Source organism: Gopherus evgoodei, chromosome 16, assembly GCF_007399415.2.
Source record: "Gopherus evgoodei ecotype Sinaloan lineage chromosome 16, rGopEvg1_v1.p, whole genome shotgun sequence".
Classification (NCBI taxonomy): domain Eukaryota; kingdom Metazoa; phylum Chordata; order Testudines; family Testudinidae; genus Gopherus; species Gopherus evgoodei.
Window position 1 is genome coordinate 5157155 of NC_044337.1, and position 23563 is coordinate 5180717.

The 23563-nt window shown below is 50.5% G+C and overlaps 1 protein-coding gene across 1 annotated transcript in view; it reads left to right on the forward strand.

Annotated features, from left to right (window-relative positions):
* Window positions 1-23563, forward strand: part of ANAPC2 (anaphase promoting complex subunit 2) — a 34546-nt gene that overhangs the window by 9381 nt on the left and 1602 nt on the right. The window contains exons 4-11 of the mRNA XM_030535837.1: window positions 4179-4353; window positions 4540-4659; window positions 5166-5283; window positions 18482-18663; window positions 18858-18999; window positions 19936-20011; window positions 20679-20882; window positions 22486-22615. Coding sequence (XP_030391697.1) covers window positions 4179-4353; window positions 4540-4659; window positions 5166-5283; window positions 18482-18663; window positions 18858-18999; window positions 19936-20011; window positions 20679-20882; window positions 22486-22615 — 1147 coding nt within the window. The remainder of the gene's footprint in view (window positions 1-4178; window positions 4354-4539; window positions 4660-5165; window positions 5284-18481; window positions 18664-18857; window positions 19000-19935; window positions 20012-20678; window positions 20883-22485; window positions 22616-23563) is intronic.

Here is a 23563-nt window from a genome sequence, read left to right on the forward strand (position 1 = left end):
GTCTTCTGCCATGGTATGCTCCAAAGGTTGAGGAAGTCATCAGTACTCATTGTTTTCCCCATTGATGCCTAAAAATGATCAAGACCAAAGTAAAAACAGAGATTTTGTAATAAATTATATTGGGGTTGTAATTAATTGTTATTTAGTGTATATTATGTAACTGCGTATATAGTATGCGAATGGATTCCAGTAATTTCTGGCTGGATGCTGACAGCTTAACCAGTGCCTCATTACAGCTCTTTTGGCGTAGTAAAGAAGGCTGATAATCAGTACTACCAAACTGCTGCTTTTTTGCTGGTGGCTCCATGTGGACACTAAGGAGGGTGATAGGGTTTGTTGTCGGGTAGGAAATGCTGCAGCCATCCCTAGTGCTGTCCCTGGGGATTCCTGCTGGAGAAGAGCCATTCATTCAAGGATGGGCATCCCCACGACTTTGTGAATGTCTGAGGAAATGTAGATCTTCAGCAGGTGGCAACTTGGTGCTGCAGCATTTGGCAGTGTACCTGGAACACCTCTCAGGAGGCTAGGAAATGCAGCTCCAGTTAACACGCCCTTCCTTGGGGTGCACGTAGTTCAACACACGTCTCTCTCTCATATGCAGGTCTTGGAAGTCATCTTTGCTGCAGGTCTGGCTATTGACTTGCAACGATCTCGTAGGGTGCGTGGTTAGTGGCTGGGCTCAGAATATAGCATGTGTGTGTTAAGATAAGTTCCTGTCTGCATCCTAAAAGACTTGCCCATACCGGTATTGCCCTGGCCTCTTCCTTTGTCAGTCAGTGTTAAAGGCATTCTGAACTATATGCATTTCCTCACCTTTTGGGGGCAAAGCCAGACTTTCAGGCACCTGCTCCCCTACTTGGTGTAAACTTTGCTTGTACCAATCAGAAACGAACACACACAGTTTTTGGGCCACGTCCCTTATGACGCTTCTGTGATGTCATAGTGGGTATTTTAGGCTGGTCTGCCATGTGCAGGCAGAAGAGGAGAAAGAAAAACGAATCCTGTGTACCTTGTGCACACCCGTAACCGAGCCTGATCACCTCGAAGCCTCTCTCAGCTCACGTGTTTTAAGCAGAGTTTCTACCTTTGCCGGTCATTATGAGTTGGTTTGTATTCGTAAGTATTGGTTATTACTAAATGCTGCATCCGTGTTTATAAATATTGTTTACTGCATCTTTTTTTATAAATATTGTTTAATAGTAAATACTTTAGCCATTGTATGTTTTAAGTTCCATTAACCCTATTAGCTAATCATACGCTACTCCGCTACCCCTTGTAACTATCCCCAATAAAACTTTTAATTAATTAATTTTAGTTGTGTGTGTGCCTGCAGTTTGCATCATGACCCAGACCCTCCTTGCATCCCTTACCTATACAGTCTATTGCCACGTGCAGCCTGGTAAATAACAGCTCTGCATTTTTCTTTTGCCCCTAAAAGTACGTGGCAATCTACATGGCGTTACGAACAGGATGCACGGAGGTTGGGCCATGCCCGTGGCACACTGCAGATCGTGCAGATAATGAAACTGAACAGTTCCAACATTTGCAGTTTCACCTTCTTACTAGCCAAAATTCGACTAATCCAAAAATAGAATGGATCTGTTTTCTTGGCTCGGGCAAAACTCTAAAAGCTTATGCTGTACCATTAACCCTGGCAGATATGGGATGCCTCCTTCAGTGCCACCCGAGCTTTAGGAGTCAGCCAGCCGATTGTTCCCTGCAACCTCAGTGCACGGAGACTGTGGAAAACCTCAGTGCTGCAGATCCCTCTCAACTTTGGAAAGAATGTAGCCGCATTGTTAAAAAATCTGGAGGCACCGTTTCCAAATTAATTCCCCCACCTCGGGTAATACCTGCTGATCCGGCACATAAATTATTATGCCAAATGATAAAAGAATTAAATTTGATTAAGAAAACCAAAAAATTGCGACCTGATGAATATAAATCTGAGGATGTTTCCACCGTCCTGTTTAGCATGATATGCAAGGCCCTCGATCTGTGTTCTGTCCTCCATGGAGGCACAATGTTTGCAGCTAAACGGGCAGCCCGAGGCTCTCCTAAAGGTAATAATGAGAAGAAGACAGAAAAGGTAGAGCCCATCACTACTCCCCGCCCCCAAGTCCCTCTCGGAAAATTTTGCCACCCCCATATGAAGCTCCTAAAACTCCTCTGTATCCAGCTCTGCCAACAGCCCCAGAATTTGCAGAATCTGAAACCGTAGCAGAAGCTTTGCCTATTGCAATAACTAAAACTAAAATAGACGCACAAACAGGCAACACCACGCAGGTTACTGAACTGCGAACACGTACTAAGGCCGAATTTAAAGAGTTTTTAAAGGAAACGCAACAAAAAGCCGACGAGGCACTCATGGTTTGGGTCAGGCGGCTAGCCTTAGAACACGGAGCAGAATTGGTGGACCGCGAGGAGGCCGGCACCTTAGCCAAAACGGCCAATTGGGCACGAGGCTTCCCAGGTCACCCTTTATTAAATAATCGCATTTGGCCACTTACCACCCCGGCAGCTGCCATTTTAGCAATGAAAGTCAGTTTTAAAGGATTATATATCCCTCCGGGAACTTTAGTTACTCCACACGATCTAATATGGGCAATTGCAGGAGCTTCCATAGCCCTGTGGGATCCAATACAAAATCCACTTAATTTAACTATTCAACAGCAATTGGTGGCCACACCCTTTATACACGTTACTGATCTCACCCAAATTCCTGTCTCAGCAGAGGCGGTTAATGTGGCATTAGAAGCTGCCCCTGGAGCTGACACTGGTGCCATGCTGCACTTGCATGCGGCCGTTCGCAGACTCATCTTAACGTTATTTGAAATGGTTAGTAAAATTAAGTTGTTACTGCCACCCCCGCCTGTTGTTCTCCCAGTTGATTCACCACCAAAAAACCCTCCAAAAAGTCAGTTTAATCCCCAAAAATATCCTGAGTGAACTAAAGCTGAATGGGCACTATTCGGCTTCCTTCTTAACAAAGGGGTCCCCAAAGAAGCCCTGTGTAAAATGTCAAACCAAGAGCAGCAAAATGTAGCCGAACAGCTAGGCTGGAAAAATTGGGAGGGCTCTGTTAGGACAAAAAACGAATAGGGGCCGGATGCTGCCCGGCCCAAATTAAAGATCCCACCGATGAACGCCCATACGCCACCCTGTTAGTTAATGGTGACACCCCCACTTCCTTTTTATTAGACACTGGAGCTCAAGTCAGCGTTATTGAGCCCAACGTTCCCCACTGTCCTACTGGCTCCTTTATGTTTGTTCAAGGTCTCAATGCAGTACAAGAAAAACCTGTGGTTTGGGTTAAAATTGCCCATGGAAAATACCTAAGAAAAATAAAAGCCTTGTTGGGATCAAAAAACCTGCTAGGTGTCTCAGATATTAAAAAATTTAAACTGCATGATCAAATTCTGCAAGCCCTCCCTATAACCGTAGGCGATCATTCCCCCTATGCCCCCGAAGTAGTTAACTCCCAGCCATGGCAATTTTCCCCTATTCCCACAAAATCCGAAGGGCTTCCCCTTATTGAAGCTTTGCTCACTCAGCTTCTAGAAGAAAAAAAAATAGAAAGCGTCACTGCATCCACCTTTCTGTCCGCGGGCTGGGGTATTCCCAAGCCTGGCGCTGGACACATGAGATCTGTTGTGTTAGCAAGAGTGGTTTGTGGGATCTGTCTCATGTTGTTTCTGTGGTTTATTTCAAATCTGGCTGCATCTGCTAACTCGCTCCCCCGATGATGCTTCCTCTAGCTGCACTGCTGGCTATTAGGGACTAGTGATCTCTAGTCGGAGCTGGGTTTGGACCATGGCAGAGGGCAATGCTTTTCTCAGGTGGCTGGCGTGGATTTGCGTGCCCCAGGAGCCTGCTGTGAATGTCATAGACTCCAAAGCCAGAAAGCACCATTGGAATCAGCTAGTCTGACCTCCTGTATAGTAAAGGCCAGAGAACTTCCCCAAAATAATTCCTACAGAAGACCTTTTGCTCCAGTCTTGATTTAAAAATTGTCAGGTGATGGAGAATGCACTATGACCCTTGTAAATTGTTCCAATGGCTAATTACTCTGACTGTTAAAAATGTACACTTTATTTCCAGTCTGCTGAAGGTGTGTGGGATGGTGGCTGGCACGGTTGGGCTATGTGGCTCTCTCTATTATCCCTCTTGTTGTGCAGTGGATCGAGAAGGTGATTGGCTGGCTTAGCAGAGTGTTCCTGCAGGACAGCTCCATGGCCAACTCCACCCCAGAGGCCAGCAGCACCCTGAAGCGCTGGAGGTGCCATGTCCAGAGGTTCTTCTACCGTATCTATGCCAGCATGCGCATTGAGGAGCTCTTCAGCATCATCCGTGGTGAGCATGACCCCTGCCTGCTGCCCAGGCCGTGTTGACTCACTCTTTCCTCGCCTGCCAGCCCAGACCTGCCTCATGACCATACAGTCCTGCTTTCCCCTCCCTAGGTGCCCTGGGCATCTTGTGCTCTCCCATTGCCTCCTTATGGGGCCTGGCACCCTCTCTGACTGCTCGTTTGGTTTATAGATTTTCCAGAGTCAAAGCCAGCTGTGGAGGATCTCAAGTTCTGCCTGGAAAGAACCAATCAGAGGCAGCAGCTGCTCAGCTCCCTGAAAAGCGCTCTGGAAATGCGGCTTCTCCATCCCGGTGAGTGTTTCATCCCTTGTGTGTCCCCCAGGGATTGGATATGGGCCTGGTCCCTGAAGGGGGTGTGTGAGTGGGGATATCCTGAAGAGCACCTCTGCCATGGCAAGGTGAGCATGTGGTAACTATGTTCCTGCCCCCTCCATGCGAGTGCGCTCTTGGATATCAGTCTGTTGTAGGAATGCTCTGTCCCACACCTCAAGTTCCCCTTTTCTCTGCAGTGCCGCAAGGACCTGAGTTCAAAGGTTGTCTTTGGTCAAAGGCTTCTCCAAAGTGCTGCATGGGCTGAGCGCTCAGTCTGAGTTGAGCTGGTTTTCAGTAGCTCCCATGCAGCTTCCCTGGTTGGACTCTGCTGCCCAGACACATGGAGCGCTGTCCTTCATCTCACCAGGGCACTGCAGCAAGCACCTCTCCTCCACCTCTCTGGATCTAACTATGGCTCCCTTAGGGCCCTTCTTGGGTCCGAGCTTTGCTCTCCGCTCTGAGACTGCCTATTCTTCCCCCTTTAGGAGTCAATACGTCGGACATCATTACTCTCTACATCTCAGCCATCAAGGCCTTGCGAGAACTGGACCCCTCCATGGTTATCCTGGAGGTGGCCTGTGAGCCCATCAGGAAGTACTTGAGGTAAGTGTGAATGGGACAATTTAATGAATCTTCTGATCTGCCGGTAGATTTCAAAGCTAAAATCTAACATATCAAACTGGCAGATCTAGTTTAAATGTTGTAGCCGGTAAAGGGATAGAATTTAATTAGGGTAACCCCTTCTTAATGAGTCCAGGGAGCGCTAGCTTATTAATTTTAAGCTCTAGGTTCTTTTATCTTGGACAGTATTTCTCAAATCAAGACACTTGGTTATTCTTAGCCAATTAACAGTTTATTAAATTCACAAAGAACCACATCAGTAAACAATCATCCATTAAGCGTAGATACAACAAACATTCTAGGCATTGTGATAGACCCAGGCCAGTTGGGAACAGCAGAGTAGAAGGGAGAGATACTGGCCACTGGATAAGCAGCTTTCTGTTCCCTGAGTGACCAGAGCAGGGGCTGCTCCAGGCTAATGAGAACACCTGACTCCAATTAACCTGCTAAGTCAGGTGAGGCTGTTAAGCACCTGACTCCAGTTAAGGCCCCTCTAATGCTGTAAAAGGTCTCGCTCCAGTCAGGTCAGGGGGAGCCAGAGGAGAGGAAGTGCGTGTGAGGAATTGGGAGCAGGAGGTGTGCAAGAAGCTGAGAGTGAGTAGGCAAACTGCTGGAGGGCTGAGAAGTACAAGCGTTATCAGACATCAGGAGGAAGGTCCGGTGGTGAGGATAAAGAAGATGTTGGGAGGAGGCCATGGGGAACTAGCGCAGGGAGTTGTAGTTGACGCACAACTGTTACAGGAGGCACTATAAACAGCTGCAGTCCACAGGGCCCTGGGCTGGAACCCAGAGTAGAGGGCGGGCCCAGGTTCCCCCCAAACTTCCCAACGCCTGATCAGACACAGGAGGAACTGACCTGACTGTGGGTTCCACTAGAGGGGAAGGTCTCTAGGCTGTTTCCTGACCCACAGGGTGAATCTGTGAGGCGAGCAAATCCGCCAATAAGCGCAGGACCCACCAAGGTAGAGGAGGAACTTTGTCACAGCATGTATAGAATACACATGCAGTCCTGTGATTAACACAGATCTATTTTGAGGCCCAAGGAGCTGAACTTACCATCTCAGGCTATTGACTCTTTAGTGCACTAATACTTTTGTCCCACTTCCAATAATTCACTAGGGAATAAGGACGCACTTGACTTAAGGCATGACTAGGAATGTGATCCCTGCTGTTGGAATTGTTTGGTACAAAGGGGACTAATTTAAAACATCAAGAGCAGTTTCTTAATGTTGTTGTGTAACTTTTTCTTAGGCCAGTTTGCTTGGTTTTATAAAGGAGGAATACGCATATAGCATTAGTTAGTTAAAATCCAAGGATATTTATTTGAGGTCTTATTAGAAAGAGCCATTTTGTTGGGGCTACGTTCTATTAGTCATGTTAAAGATCACAGCGAAATACAATCTCTAAATGAAATCTCATCACTTTGTAATCCTGGTAACAGTTGGATCGGGAGAGTCTGTCTATGTGGCTGGTACGGGTGTCACTAGCGCATCTGGGTTCTGCAGCGTATTTGCGGGGTTCAGTCAGAACTCTAAGTCCTGTGACGCTGGAGGAAGGCAGCGGCTGTCCAACAGTGTCTGTGGAGGACTTGACGATGCCCAGTTATCTACACTGGGTAGTCCAAGCACTTCCTTAGTATTTGTGGGGGTGGCTCTGCCCTTTTGTGCACCTTCTTTAATCTCTCTGGATGAGGGATCAAAATGAAAGACAAACCCCAACATATTCAGGGATGCTCCCTTCTTGTGGCCCCTGCATAGAAGGGGGTGGTACGTCTACAGTGCTGCCAAAGATCCAGTACCAACGTAGGGAGGGTTGGGGAAATCGCTCTGGCTGGGTGTCTGAGCCGTTGGCATTGCTACACAGTTTTGCCAACAGAACAGCAGAAATGTTCGCATTACAATGCTCCTCCCACCGACAAAACTCCTGCTTTGCCAACAAAATAAAACCAACTCGACAGGAGCTGTAGAGCTTTTTGTGGCAAAGTTAGATCGAAAAAGCATCAGTGTAAACACTGTGCTCATTAAATCATCGTTACTAGCCTCAGGAGGTATCCCACAATGCCCACCATGACTGCTCTGTTCACTGTTTTGAACTCTGCTGCCCTGCATTCAGCTACACAGGCACGTACCCTCCACTTTCAAAGCCTGAGGAAGCTTGAAATTCCTCGGTGTGGAGAGCTCACATAGCTACTGCCCAGCTGAGCATGTGGGCTCCTGGCAGCAAACACATTCCTGCCTGGTCTACAGGGAAGAGGGTGGATCTCCTTGGTTTGTGGGGAGAGGAGGCTGTGGGAGAACTTGTGGGAGAAGCAAAACATTAATGCAGAATCTTCCTCTCTGGGCTAGGACCACAGTAGCAGGCAGGCAGCATGGACTGCTACTGGGTGTGGATAAGAGACTTGTGCTGTGCAGAGCGGGGATGGATGGGGGGGGGGGCTGATGTCAGGGTGTCCCTCTCCCCCAGCCGGTGGTGGCGGGGGAACAGAGGGACACTAGCTCTCTGTGCACCCGCTTCTGCCTCAGTTCTGGCTGCTGTCTGAACTTAGAGAAAGCGCGCACATACACACACACTCCCTCCCTCCCTCCCCCTCAGCAATGTCAGTTTAGCAAGTGCTACTTTAAAAAATGATTTACAATGTGTTACTTTTCGGGCACGCACAGCAATCATTATTAGGTTCATAGCACAGTGCAAACAAACAGTGCCAGACTCAGCACACTACAGCAACACACATTACTGTGGCTCAGTGTTAAAATGCTCCTTCAAGGCCTCCCTCAAACGAATAATCACCCATTGGGCTCCTCTTGCAGCCTTGTGTTCATAACGCATATCACGGTACTAAAGAGCAGTGCAGGATTCATGCTTTCTGACATAGATGGCTGGGCTGCAGGTTACCAGGGCAGTTGAAAAGCAGCTGGCAATCTAGTAGGATGCCCATGGAATGATGGGATTGAGAAACCTTCCTCATGTGATGCTGTCCTCACACCATGTGGCATTGCAAACCCGTCCCAATGGCCAGTTGCACGGTGGGATTGCTACCCACAGTGCACTGCTCTCTATGTGATGCAAGAGATGCTATTGTGGTGGTGCTGTACTGACACAAGAAGCATAGTGTGGACATGCAGCAGCGGTTTAATTACAGTGGTGGCTGTACATAGGTGTAACTTGTGTTGACAAAATTCTGTAGTGTAGACAAGGCCTGAGTCAGGCTCAGCCTGTCCGTCTTCCCTGGAGTCTGCTGTACTCTTCTCTTGGTTGAGGTAAAGGTCTCTGCTGCAGAAGAGCATGTGGATCGGACACAAACTTCTCTTAGGGGAGAGTCTGATGATAGGGAATCTCCAGGTTATAGTCAGGAACAGAGGACGGAAGAGGATAATGTAAGGGCCAGATCAGATGATAAACAGTCACATAAAAAATAATCTGGCACATCAGAAAAGGGCAGACAAATAAACAGGGACAAGGTTTTAAAGTGCTTGTACACAAATGCTAGAAGTCTAAATAATAAGATGAGTGAACTAGAGTGCCTTGTGATAAAGGAGGATTTGATATAATAGGTATCACAAAAACCTGGTGGGCTGAGAGCAATCAAAGGGACACCATCATTCCGGGGTACAAAATATATCGGAAGGACAGAACAGGTTGTGCTAGCGGAGGAGTGGCACTATATGTGAAAGAAAATGTAGATTCAAATGAAGTAAAAATCTTAAGCGAATCCACATGTTCCATAGAATTGCTGTGGATAGAAATTTCATGCTCTAATAAAAATATAACATTAGGGATCTATTATCGACCACCTGACCAGGACAGTAATAGTGATGATGAAATGCTAAGGGAAATTAGAGAGGCTATCAAAATTAAGAACCCAATAATAGTGGGGGATTTCATTTATGCCTGTATTGACTGGAAACATTTCACTTCAGGACGAAATGCAGAGATAAAATTTCTCGATACTTTAAATGACTGCTTCATGGAGCAGCTGGTATGGGAACCCACAAGGGGAGAGGCAACTCTAGATTTAATCCTGAGTGGAGCGCAGGAGCTGGTCCAAGAGGTAACTATAGCAGGACTGCTTGGAAATAGTGACCATAATACAATAGCATTCAACATCCCTGTGGTGGGAAGAACACCTCAACAGCCCAACACTGTGGCATTTAATTTCAGAAGGGGGAACTATACAAAAATGAGAGGGTTAGTTAAACAAAAGTTAAAAGGTACAGTGACTAAAGTGAAATCCCTGCAAGTTGCATGGGCCCTTTTTAAAGACACCATAATAGAGGCCCAACTTCAATGTATACCCCAAATTAAGAAACAGTAAAAGAACTGAAAAAGAGCCACCGTGGCTTGGCTTAACCATGTAAAAGAAGCAGTGAGAGATAAAAGGACTTCCTTTAAAAAGTGGAAGTCAAATCCTAGTGAGACAAATAGAAAAGAGCACGAGGTCCCTCACCAAAGGCTCTTATGTAAATTAAGCTGTCATGGGATAAAAGGGAAGGTCCTTTCATGGATTGAGAACTGGTTAAAAGACAAGGAACAAAGAGTAGGAATTAATGGTAAATTCTCAGAATGGAGAGGGGTAACTGGTGGTGTTCCCCAAGAGTCAGTCCTAGGACCAATCCTATTCAATTTATTCATAAATGATCTGGAGAAAGGGGTAAACAGTGAGTTGGCAAAGTTTGCAGGTGATACTGAAATACTCAAGATAGTTAAGACCAAAGCAGATTGTGAAGAACTTCAAAAAGATCTCACAAAACTAAGTGATTGGGAAACAAAATGGCAAATGAAATTTAATGTGGATAAATGTAAAGTAATGCACATTGGAAAGAATAACCATAACTATACATACAATATGATGGGGGCTAATTTAGACTCAGGAAAAATCTTGGCATCATCGTGGATAGTTCTCTGAAGATGTCCACGCAGTGCGCAGAGGCGGTCAAAAAAGCCAACAGGATGTTAGGAATCATTAAAAAGAGGATAGAGAATAAGACTGAGAATATATTATTGCCCTTATATAAATCCATGGTACGCCCACATCTCGAATACTGTGTACAGATGTGGTCTCCTCACCTCAAAAAAGATATTCTAGCACTAGAAAAGGTTCAGAAAAGGGCAACTAAAATGATTAGGGGTTTGGAGAGGGTCCCATACGAGGAAAGATTAAAGAGGCTAGGCCTCTTCAGCTTGGAAAAGAGGAGACTAAGGGCGGATATGATAGAGGTATATAAAATCATGAGTGATGTGGAGGAAGTGGATAAGGAAAAGTTATTTATTTATTCCCATAATACAAGAACTAGGGGTCACCAAATGAAATTAATAGGTAGCATGTTTAAAACAAATAAAAGGAAGTTCTTCTTCGCACAGCGCACAGTCAACTTGTGGAACTCCTTACCTGAGGAGGTTGTGAAGGCTGGGACTATAACAATGTTTAAAAGGGAACTGGATAAATTCATGGTGGCTAAGTCCATAAATGGCTATTAACCAGGAAGGGTAAAGAATGATGTCCCTAGTCTCTGTTCATCAGAGGATGGAGATGGATGGCAGGAGAGAGATCACTTGATCATTGCCTGTTAGGTTTACTCCCTCTGGGGCACCTGACATTGGCCACTGTCAGTAGACAGATACTGGGCTAGATGGACCTTTGGTCTGACCCGGTACGGCCGTTCTTATGTTCTCCAAGCTAGGAGTTCTGTCTGTCGCTTCAGGAATCTCCTGCAGTCCCCTGCTTCGGGCAAACCTGCACCTCCTGCCCCTGCTAACTACATCCTCCTCCCTATCATACAAGAATGACAGGGCCGGAGGGGCACGGCCAGACCCTACCACCAGGACTTCTCTGGCACTTTCCTCTCCGGTCTGTATGCCCTGTCAGAGCGTCCATGGGATCGTGGCTAGTTCTGGGCTCCTGCACAGTGACCTCAAGTTTTACACGCTGTTGGTGGGTTAGTTAGAGGAGGGTAAGTCTGTTGTTTTTATTGGACACTTCCTAATGGCTCTCAGGTTTCAGCTGTTTCTGTTCTACTTCCATCGATACCCAGTAAATGGTGCTGATGTACAGTAAATTCCTCTGATCCTTTTCTTGCTGGAGGGTTTTTGTTTCTTTCATTTCAAGCATTGTAGTGCTGTATGACCTAGACTGTTAACTGGAATGACCCCCTCTTTAAACAATGGTGTTTATTGCTGCAAAGCTATGCCCTGGTTAGATGCTCATACCTTTCAATATTCTGTTTTGTGCCATACCACTCAAAGATTGCAAGGCCAAAAGGGACCATTGTGATCATCTAGTGTGACCTCCTCTCTAACACAGGCCAGAGACCTGCCTCAAAATAATTCCTAGAACAGAGCTTTTAGAAGAACATCCAGTCTTGACTGAAAAATTGTTGGTGATGGAGAATCCATCACAACCCTTGGTAGATTGTTCCTATAGCTAATTACTCACCGTTAAAAATCTTCACCTTATTTCTAGGTGAATTTGTCTCGTTCTTCTTCGAGTGATTGCTCATATCCATTCCAGTTAGGTGCGCGCGCGCGCTGTGTGCATGTTTGTCGGAAGACTTTTTACCCTAGCAACACTCAGCGGGTCGGCTGGGTGTCCCCTGGCGTGGCACCACTATGGCACCGGATATATACCCTTGCTGACCCAGCCACCCCTCAGTTCCTTCTTACCGCCTGTGTCGGTCGTTGGAACAGTGAAGCGCGGCTTAGCTTACCTCCACTTTCTTAGCTACTCGTAGTTTTCTGATTCTTTATCGTGTATATAGTTATAATCCTTTTTATATAGTTATAATTAGCGTATTTGTTTATAGCGTAGTTAGTCCGCTATAGTTAGAGGGGTTCAGGGATTAGCCCCTTTCCCACACCCGGTGCTGGGGCCCATGCCCAGCTCACTGGGTTTCAAACCGTGCTCGCCCTGTCACAAGCCGATGCCGACAGGAGTTCCACACGACTCCTGTCTGAAGTGCCTCGGAGAATTGCACCTAGCAGCTAAGTGCCCCATCTGCAAGGCTTTCAAGCCACGAACAAAAAAGGAGCGAGACATCAGACTTAAACAGCTCCTCATGGAGGCAGCTCTCACCCCTCCACCCTTGGCACCGAGCACTGGCCAGTCGACTAGCAGAAGTGCCTCCTCGGCACCGGACCGTGCAGGTACTGTCAAAGCCTCTCGGCACCGGCTGTTGCCAGCACCAAAGTCGGCTCCACACCGCTCCCTCTCCCCGAGGTCGAGAAAGGCTAAGACTCCTGCTACCTCTGTGCCGCCCGCACCGCAGCCAGAGAGCGTGTCTAAGTTGGATCGCCTGGCACCAACACTTGCCGCAGCACCGGCAACGTCGATTCCGCTCCCACTAGGGCCGTCGAGTCCGGCGCCTGTTAGCTCCCTGGCACGGGCCGCGGTACAGCTGACTATACCATCCACGCCGGAGACGTTCTCAGCGGCGAGGGATCTGATTGCCTTGACAGAATCAACACTGCCTCCACCCCCGGCACCACCAGTGCGGGTAATACAATCAGTAGGCAAACCGGCCTTGATAAGACCATCCTCTGTTGGCACAGCGGACCGGCACCGCTCATGATCACGGTCCCGCAGATGTTCCAGGTCCAGGTGGCACTCCTGCTCACAGTCCCGGCACCGTTCCCCTCCTCGGTACTGGTCGAACTCGCAGCACCGGTCGGTATCCCGTTCACCGGCCCGCTATTCTCGGCATTGTTCCAGGCACCATGTATCCCGTAGCTGATCACAACGCCGAGTTTCAACATCTCGGTCGACCTCCCGGCACCGCTCTGGTTGCAGGTCTCGATCTCGCTCCCGGTACCGATATGCTTCCCGGCACCAGTCTCCGATACACAGTGGAATAAGGTCCGCTGGAACCTCTGCCCAGGGCTTCTCCACTCCTCCATGGCCATCCAGACACACTTTGGTGTCGTCCCACGCAGACAGCTACTATGCTCAAAACCGTGATTCAGATGTGCCTGCCGGAGTTTTTCAAGAAGCCCAGACCCAGGACCAAGGCCCACATCAGTGGTTCTTTTGGACGCCATGGGTGTACCACCAGGCCCAAGGTGCTCCAGTAGTCCCGTCCCGCTCAGCTCCATCAGAGCTCCTGGCACCAGAGGCTACAGCTACCCCTCCTCCTCCGGCTGGAACAGAGGAAGCACTAGTTCACCCATCAATCTCCCCGGTACTGCTGGAGCAGGAGACGGCCCAAGACCAGGTGGCCACACAGTACCCGCTCGTCCCCGGTATTTCCTCTTCTTCCTCTCCGGATGAGGCGGTGGCAGGAACATCCTCCTCGGGCCCTCCTCCAGTCGACCTCAGAGCCCATCAGGACCTCCTCAGGAGGGTAGCACTCAACATGAACCTCCAGGTGGAGGTGGTCCCGGAGGTCGAGAACCCTGTAGTGAGCATTCTGTCAGCAGATACCCCCACCAGAGTGGCCCTACCCTTTATCAGGACCATACAAGCCAATGCCGACACCTTATGGCAATCCCCAGCCTCCAGCCCTCCTGCGGCAAAGGGAGTCGAGCGTAAATACATGGTACCCTCTAGGGGGTGCGAGTATTTGTATGTCCACCCTGCTCACTAGTTGTTCAATCCGTCAATGAGAGGGAGCCCCATGGCCAACAGGTGCCAGCCCCGAAGTCAAAAGAGGCTAGGCGAATGGACCTACTCGGCCACAAAGTTTATTCAGCAGACGCCCTACAACTCTGGGTAGCAAATCAGCAATCCATGCTGAGTCGCTATAACAGCTGGGCGGAGGTGGGTAGGTTCACAGAGCTACTTCCCCAAGACTCCCGCCAGGAATTCGCTGCCTTCTTGGAGGAAGAGAAAAAGGTGGCCAGAACTTCCCTCCAGGCTTCGCTAGATGCAGCCGACTCAGCAGCCAGGACCCTGGCCTCGGGTGTCTCCATGAGATGCATCTCCTGGCTACAGGTTTCCAACCTCCCACCGGAACTGCAGTATACCATCCAAGATTTACCCTTCGATGGTAAAGGTATCTTCTCAGAAAAGACTGACCCTAGACTGCAGAGCCTGAAGGACAATGGAGTCATCATGCGTTCTTTAGGCATGCATACACCCGTGACCCAACGCAGGCCTTTCCGTCCCCAGACTCACCGCCCGTACTTTATACCTCGAGATAGACAAGACTTTGGCAGATGGCGCGGGCGGGGTGGGCGTAGACGCCAGTCAGGACCCCAAGGGGGCCAAAACCAAGGTCCCTCCACACCACCAGTGGGACCGAAGTCCGCCTTTTGAAGGTATACCCGAGGGCGGCGTACCAGTTTCAGGCCAGGATCCATCCCCCCAGATAACCTCAGACCTCTGGGTCCTACGCATGGTGAAACACGGATACCGAATCTAATTCATTTCAGCCCCGCCTTCCCATCCTCCAACCCAGTCCCTCTTCAGGGACCCCTCTCACGAGCAATTCCTCCTGCAAGAGATGTGGAAGCTTCTCGCCATAGGAGCAATAGAGGAGGTGCCAAAAGACGAAAACAGCAAGGTATTTTACTCCCCTTATTTCCTGATCCCCAAGTCAAAGGGCGACCTCAGGCCTATCCTAGACCTGCGAGGACTCAACAAGTTTATGATAAAGTTGAAGTTCCGCATGGTCTCCTTGGGGACCATTATCCCGTCCTTAGATCTTGGAGACTGGTATGCTGCCCTCGATATGAAGGATGCGTACTTTCACATTGCCATTTTTCCTTCACACAGGAGGTACCCAACCGTCAGCACTTCCAGTTTATGGTCCTCCCCTTTGGCCTTTCCACGGCTCCAAGGGTGTTTACGAAGTGTATGGCCGTAGCCGCCGTATACCTCTGCCGACGTCGGATACATGTATTCCCGTATCCGGACGATTGGCTCATCAGAGGAACCTCCGAGACACAAGTCACACAACACGTGGGTGTTGTCAGGGACCTATTCACACGTCTAGGCCTGATGATCAATACGGAAAAATCCACTCTCGTTCCCACACAGAGGTTAGACTTCATAGGAGCTATCCTGGACTCCAGTCTAGCCAAGGCCTATTTACCACAGCTGCGGTTCCAGGCAACGACAACAATCATCCGAAGTCTACAGAACTTCCCGACGACCTCGGCTCGCACTTGTCTCGGTCTCCTAGGTCACATGGCTGCCTGCACATTCATGACCAAATACGCCAGGCTCTGCCTCTGTCCTCTCCAAACTTGGCTCAACTTGGTATACCGTCCGAGCAGAGACCAAATAGACGCAATAGTCACCATTCCCCCGAGCACTCTAGCCTCCCTAGACTGGTGGCTGACCCCCTCCCTGGTGTGTGCGGGGCTACCGTTCCATCCCCCCCCAACCCTCACTATCTCTGACAACAGACGCGTCATCTCTCGGATATGGGGCTCACCTCGGACGCCTTCATACTCAAGGCCTCTGGTCATCGCAGGAACTGGCACTTCACATAAATGGCTGAGAGCGGTCCGCCTGGTGTGCCAGATGTTTACACAGCCGTTGTGTCTCAGTGTTCACAGACAACACAACAGCCATGTATTACATAAACAAGCAGGAAGGGACTCGATCTTCCCCCCCTTTGTCAGGAGACCATCCAACTCTGGGACTTCTGCATAGCCCACTCGATAGACCTGGTAGCGTCCTTTCTCCCAGTGGTTCGGAACACTCTGGTGGATCGAATGAGCAGATCCTTCCTGTGTCATGAATGGTCGATACGGCCAGACGTTATTCATTCGGTTTTCCAGAAGTGAGATTTCCCCACATAGACCTGTTTGCCTCCCATGCGAACAGGAAATGCCAGATGTTCTGCTCCTTCCAGGGTCTTTCACCGGGGTTGATGTCGGACTCATTCCTAATGTCGTGGAAGCACCGGTTCCTCTTTGCCTTCCCACCGTTCCTGCTGGTTCACAAGGTCCTGCTAAAACTCCGCAGGGACAGAGCGCACCTAATCATGATTGCACCAACGTGGCCAAGGCAACACTGGTACACCACGCTGCTCGACCTGTCAATAACCAACCCAATTACCCTGCCACTCCACCCAGACCTCATAACTCAGGACCACTGCAGTCCCTTCACCTCACAGCCTGGCTGCTGCATGGCTAAACCAGTCAGAGTTGCGTTGCTCTGCTCCAGTACAACAAATACTCCTGCGTAGCAGAGAGCCTTCCACTCGGTCAACGTATCTGGCCAAGTGGAAACGTTTCTCCTGCTGGTGCGCAATGCAGAATATTCCCTCTGAGGTCTCAATCCCTACCATCCTGGACTACCTTTGGTCTCTTAAGCAGCAGAGCCTGGAGGTATCTTCTTTGAGGGTACACTTGGCGGCCATCTCCACGTTCCACCCAGGAGAGAATGGCTGCTCCGTGTTCTCGCACCCTATAGTTACTAGGTTTCTCAAGGGTCTTGAGCGCCTATACCCCCAAGTACGCCGCCCTGCCCCAACCTGGGACCTCAGCCTAGTCCTAAACAGACTTATGCTTCCACCATTCAAGCCATTGGCAACTTGCTCACTGCTATACCTGACCTGGAAGACAGTTTTCCTCGTAGCCATTAGATCGGCCAGACGAGTCTCCAAGCTTCAAGCACTCACGGTAGACCCACTGTATACTGTCTTTCACAAGGATAAGGTACAGCTGCGACTACATCCAGCGTTCCTCCCTAAAGTGGTATCAGCCTTCCATACCAATCAGGACATCTTTCTTCCGGTCTTCCTCCCGAAGCCACATTCATCTCGACGGGAACAACAGTTCCATTCCCTAGATGTCCATAGGGCGCTCACATTTTACATCGATCGGACGAAGCCCTTCCGTAAATCCCCCCAACTCTTTGTTGCAGTGGCTGACCGGATGAAGGGCCTACCTGTCTCCTCCCAGAGGATCTCCTCGTGGGTGACGCCGTGCATCCGCACGTGCTATGACTTGGCTCATGCTCCCTTGGGCCACCTCACCGCACATTCTACCAGGGCTCAGGCTTCATCTGCTGCCTTCCTGGCTCATGTACCAATCCAGGAAATATGTCGCGCAGCTATCTGGTCCTCGGTCCACACCTTTGCTTCTCATTATGCTTTGGTCCAACAGTCTAGAGATGATGCAGCCTTTGGCTCAGCAGTTCTGCTGTCTGCTACATCTCACTCCAACCCCACCGCCTAGGTAAGGCTTGGGAATCACCTAACTAGAATGGATATGAGCAATCACTCAAAGAAGAAAAGACGGTTACTCACCTTTGTAACTGTTGTTCTTCGAGATGTGTTGCTCATATCCATTCCAAACCCACCCTCCTTCCCCACTGTCGGAGTAGCCGGCAAGAAGGAACTGAGGGGTGGCTGGGTCGGCAGGGGTATATATCCGATGCCATAGCGGCGCCACTCCAGGGGGCGCCCAGCCGACCCGCCGAGTGTTGCTAGGGTAAAAAGTCTTCCGACGAACGTGCACACAGCGCACGCACACCTAACTGGAATGGATATGAGCAACACATCTTGAAGAACAACAGTTACAAAGGTGAGTAACCATCTTCTCCTAGCCATTGGATCATGTTAGCTCTTTCTCACCTAGATGGAAGAGCCTGTTGTTAAATATTTGTTCCCCGTGTAGGTACTTAAAAACTGTAATCAAGTCATCCCTTAACTGCCTCTTTCTTAAGCTAAATAAATTGAGCTTCTTGAGTCTGTCACTGTAAAGCGTGTTTTCTTATCCTATAATCATTCTCATGGCTCTTCTCTGAACCTTCTCCAATTTATCAATATCCTTCTTGAATGGAGCACACCAGAAATGTACACAGGATTCCAGCTGCAGTTGCACTAGTGCCAAATACAGAGATAACATAAGATTCCCTTGTTTATGCATCCCAGGTTCATATTAGCTCTTTTGGTCACATCGTCACACTGGGAGCTCATGTTCCGCTGTTTATCTGCCACAACCCCCAAATTTTTTTCAGAGTCACTGCTTCCCAGGATAGAGGCCCCCACGCTGTAAACATGGCCTACATTCTTTTTTCTGAGGTATATACGTTTACATTTAGCCACATTAAAATGCATAATGTTTGTGTGTGCCCAGTTTACCAAGCAATCTGGTCCTCTTCATTAGTGACCTGTGCAGTTTATAATTTACTATTCCCCCAGGTTTGTGTCTGACAGCTATACATCTCATGGCAGGCTGAACTGTGCTTACTCCTTTGCTGATCCTGCCCCTTTCAACTCCTGTTTTTGGACAGGACCAGGGAGGACACGGTGCGTCAAATTGTGGCGGGTCTAACGGGCGATGCCGAAGGGTCTGGTGACTTAGCCAATGAGCTCTCGAAAGCTGACCCAGTGACGCTGGAAAATGGTCAGGAGAGTGACGATGACATCTCGGAGCCAGAGGACTGGCTGCCTGACCCAGTTGATGCTGACCCAGGTTAGACACTAGGATCAGAGCAGCCGCAGCTACCCCCATCCTGACCTGAACATTCCACAGCCCATGACTTCTTCCTTGTTCCCTTTTGTGGTGTTGTGAGTGAGCGCTGCTCGTCCCCAGGCCCTCTATGGGGCAGAGCCTGGGGAGATTGGGGGGCTCTTTCTCTCATGTTCTGGTCTGGCATGTCGTCTTAGGGAAGCTGAGTTCCAAGCGCCGCTCCTCAGACATCATCAGCCTGCTAGTGAGCATCTATGGGAGCAAGGATCTGTTCATCAATGAGTACCGCACGCTGTTGGCTGACCGTCTGCTGCACCAGTTCAACTACAGCGCTGAAAGGTGAGGCCTGCACTCGCCCCCAGGGTCGGCACAGGAGATGCCCCAGCCAGGCAGTCCCAGGAGAGGCCTTGTCTGATGTGAGGCTGTCTCTGCAGTTCTGGGTTCTCAGCCTGAAATCTGTGATCTCACACACTGAGCTGTGGCTGTCTACTTGGACACTTGTCATTGGAGGGACGCTGGAGTGAAATGGCCTCTGGCTTTATGTGGCTAGCTCCAGGAGAGCAGCATGGGCCATCAGAGGCAGGAAACCTGGCAGTGTGGGCCAGGATCTTTGGAAGGGAAGGTCAGCCACAGAGCTGAATCCCTGGCCTCTCAGTCTGTTACAGGCAATCCTGGGCCCAGCTGGCTGCACAGCCTGCCCTGTGTAGCCCTGAGACGCTAGGAAGAGGACGCTGTGCTGCTCAGCAAGGGAAAAGAGTTGGGAGTCCAGGGAAGAGAGCAGGCTTTGCCCCTCCCCAGGATCGTCTTTGCTCCCTCTCATCTGCTTCAGGGGCCCTGAAGGCCGGCAGAGGCTGTTATGTGGGGAGGCAGCATTGCCCAGTAGGAAGAGCATGGGACTGGGAGTCAGGAGACCTGGGTTCTGTCCCCAGCTCTGCCTCTGACTTGCTTGCTGACCTTGGGCATGTTGCGTTGGTTCCTCCACCTTTGGAATGGGCCTAACGAAAGCTAGACACTCTGGCATGAATGGCTGGCAAGGGGGCCAGGCGTGCTGCTGTGTTGCTAGTTAGGGTTGGCAAGGGCAGGTATAAACTGCCAGCCCAGTGGCAGCTGCCCCAGGCTCAGAGGGGTGAATGCCCTGGATGTGGAGTGTCCCTCCTCACTCAAATGCCTGGGACCATCCGCCTGAGGTAGCCATTCCCTGCTGTGCTCTGTGCGGGGAACTCAGCTTCTCTTCCCAGGGTCTTGCTTGTGAGCCTCTGCCTCTGTTGTTCTCAGGGAAATCCGCAACGTGGAGCTGCTGAAGCTGCGATTTGGCGAAGCCCAGATGCACTATTGTGAGGTCATGTTAAAAGTAGGTTCTTGATGATCCAGTGCCAGGGCTTAATTCATGCTGCACAGCACGTCTCAGGGTGTCGCAGAGAATGGCAGCCAGGGGTGGCCTGTGGGACTCTTGCCTTAAATCTGAGCCCATACCCCCAGAGGCCCCTCTCCAAGGCATTGCAGAGTAAGGGCGGGCCTTTTGGAATGGGACAGAAGCAGCGTGAGGAGTGGGAGGGGCTCTCTGGGACTCTGGGTGAGAGATGGAGGGGGCTCCATGGGGAGTGGGGGTGATGTGGGGGTCCCAGAACTGTGGTCAAAGTCCTTCCATATTTTGAGCCCTTGAGTGGGTTGGGCTGGTGAATCTGGGGCTGTCATCCCATGTGTCACTAGAGCAGGTACAGTAGAGGCAGCAACTTGGCTGCAGGTGTGGAGCGATCCCCGCTTCTCCCTGGCGGTCTGTGCTAAAGCCAGTCTGGTGCTCTCCTCAGTAGATAGCGGGGAGAAACAGCCATCTAATGTCCACATCCTCTCCTGCAGACAGTTCTCATGCCCCCTTCTCCAGCTCAAGTCACTTCTCCTTTGTGATGGCCCCTGTGACCTCTGGCCTGCTGTGGGGCCCAGCCCTGTCTCTGCTTCGGAGCCTGGCCAGGAGAAAAGCAGGCACTTTGAGCTGGGTGCTGTGTCCTGCCTCTCCCCAGGATATGGCTGACTCGCGGCGCATTAACACCAACATCCGTGATGAGGAAGAGAAGCTTCCAGAGGAGGAGAGGCCCCCATTTAGCCTTGTTGCTGTCATCCTGTCTAGCGAGTTCTGGCCGCCGCTGAAAGAGGAGAAGCTGGAGCTCCCCGAGCAAATCAAGGAGGCCATGGAAGCCTATTCCAAGAAGTATGAGAAGTTAAAGGTGAGGGAGCCCTATGATCTGTCTAGCTAGGGCAGGGGATGCCTTGCGGTTAGCAATGGGGGGCAATTAACACCCACGAGAGAGAAAGCAGAGCAGGGCTCCCTCACCCTTGGCTTTGGAGAGCCTGTTCCACCAGGGGCTGCAGAGTGGGCTGAAAAGCTGGAGGCAGCATGGTGGGTAATTAGAAGGAGAAATGGCTGGTTGCTGCCAACGCTGTGTTCTTGGCCCTGCCAAGTGCTGTTTCTCCCCATCTGGTTCCACCTGTTGCCTGCATCCCTGGCAGTGCACATCTCCTCCTGGATCCTTAGGCTTCTCTCTTGGTCTCCAGCAGCCTGTAGCCCTTTGTGGCAGAAGACACCTCTGTCCATGCCCCTTTAACCAGACCTGAGTCAAGGTGGAGGCTCCAAGCTCCTTCTCCTCTGTGTAGAGATGAGGGGTTCTCATCTCTGTGGAGCCAGCTGCATGGACTGACCCAGCCTGCTGCGCGCCAGGCAGAGCAGAGAGCAAACATTAGTAAGACCAAAGAGGCCTGCTGGCTGAGGCCAGCCATGCACAGTGGCAGTGATTTAACAGAAGGGGCAGTTTTATCCACATGTAGCAAACCTGGGGTAGGTGTGTGTGGATGCTCCCGTATCCATTTCACACGGCTTAGAGCAGTTTAGCTGGTGTGAATACATTCTACAGCCACAAGCTGAACCAGTAGAACCTGTTTGAAACCATTATAAATCTTCACACATGAGTGCACCAGCTTAGCCAAAGCAACTGAATTCAAAGCAGTGAGAGATCTGTGTGCCTGGAAACCCAGCTGGTTCCCATAAGCTAACCTCCGCACAGCGGCCTCAGCATGGGGACAGCAAATGGAAACCTGGCATCTCATGAATTCAGTCCCCACTGCCCACCATCTTACTATCTAAGATCCAATTCTGTCTCAGGCCGGGAGTTGGCTGGGGGGTGCTTCCTGGGATCATTGTCATGCCAGACAGCCTGTCTGTGTCTAGTCTTCCCCTAATAGGCCTTCACGGATGGGGAGGGGAGATGCACATGGTGCGGAGTGCCAGTGCCCTCCACACCTACAGGAGACTGTCTAGGGAGGAAATGCTAAATAGCCTCTGTCTAATGGTTTACATACCTGGCCCAGTGGGCAGAGCTCTCAGCCTACGAGGTGATGCCCATTTCCGCCTTGCAGAGGCCATGTCACTCCTAACAGAACCCTGATCCCATTGAATAGCGCTTCTGGACAGAAACGAGCCCCTCTGCCCCATCTGCCTTCAGGCCTTCTTCCCAATCAACCCCTGCTGCAGCACAGCCTGAGAAGGAGAGCAGTACTGGGTGACGCAGAGCCTGGGTTGGAAAGGGAGGGACTGGGCAATGGCCTGTATGGAGAGGAGGAGGGGGCAGAGGTTGGGCCCAGAAGGCTGAGCAGCTGTTGGGGAGGGGTAGCCCAGGGGGGCTGTGCCTGTGTCTGGTGGGAGAGCTGTGTCTGTGTGGGGCTGAGCATGATGCAAGCTGCAGGGAGTGGCCATTCTAGTCGTGAGTGGCAATCTGTGTGATAAGGCAGTGAGAGACTTCATGCATATGAAGTGTGAGCTGCTTCTGCTTCCAGGCCATGAGGACTCTCAATTGGAAGCATCACCTGGGCCTGGTGAACCTGGATGTGGAGCTGACGGATCGCACTGTCTCCCTCTCCGTGTCTCCTGTGCATGCAGCCATCATCCTGCACTTCCAGAGCAAGAGTGAGTGAGGCCAGGTGGGCCCAGCCACATCCCTGGTGTGTTCACCACTGCCCTCTGCTGTGCAGGACAAGCTACTTCTGCTCACACACACCGAACACTTTGAGACTTCGATAGCAGATCCAGAGCCCACTCAATCTGGCCATGGTTGCTCTACTGTTAGTGCTGCTCCGAGACAGACCTGTTCCCCTGCGCTGCAGCTCAGCACACAGCCCGCTTTCAGGAACATATTGCACAGTTACCCCCGGCTACTCTTGTCCACTGGCAGCTCCTCCCTCAGTTCCCGCCATACCTGCCTGCCCCCTCCCTGCTCTCATGCCCTGCCCCCCAGCTCCCTTCCTCTGGTGGTGCCGGTTCAGTGCCATCCCAAGTGCACAGAGATTGCCGCAGTTCCCTCTGAGTAGCCTGTTCAGTGACTTCCTAGGTTGGGGATATTTGGAGGCCTGGGTCGGACAACTGTTGAGATGAGAGGGGATGTGATAGAGGAGGTGAATCTGACTTTTGTATTCAGTGAAACTGCAGGGCAGCAGCGTTGGCACTGGTGAAGGGAAATCCTTTCACACAACACAATTAGCCCAAAGACCTCATTGCTACAAAAGGTTAGAGAAGCCAAATGCTTAACAGGCTTCAGAAAAGGTCTGGCCATGGATATAGATACCGAGAAGCTCCACTGTTACATTAGAAGGGCTAGAATCCTGCATACGCATCTAAGCTTGCCCTTCACGTACAGGGTTTGGGAGAAGCATGATCCCAGAATAGCCCACCTTCCTATGCAGCCTGGTTCGACGGGAAGTTGCTGCTGGGGACAGAACACTGGGCTAGAGGGAGTGCTAATGTGATCTGCTCTGGCAATGCCTGTGCTGATGGTATGCAGGCTCAGGCCTGTGTGGTGGCAGCGTTATCTTGCTGCTGGACTGGGCATTGCTGGGTTGAGTCCAACTCCCATACCAG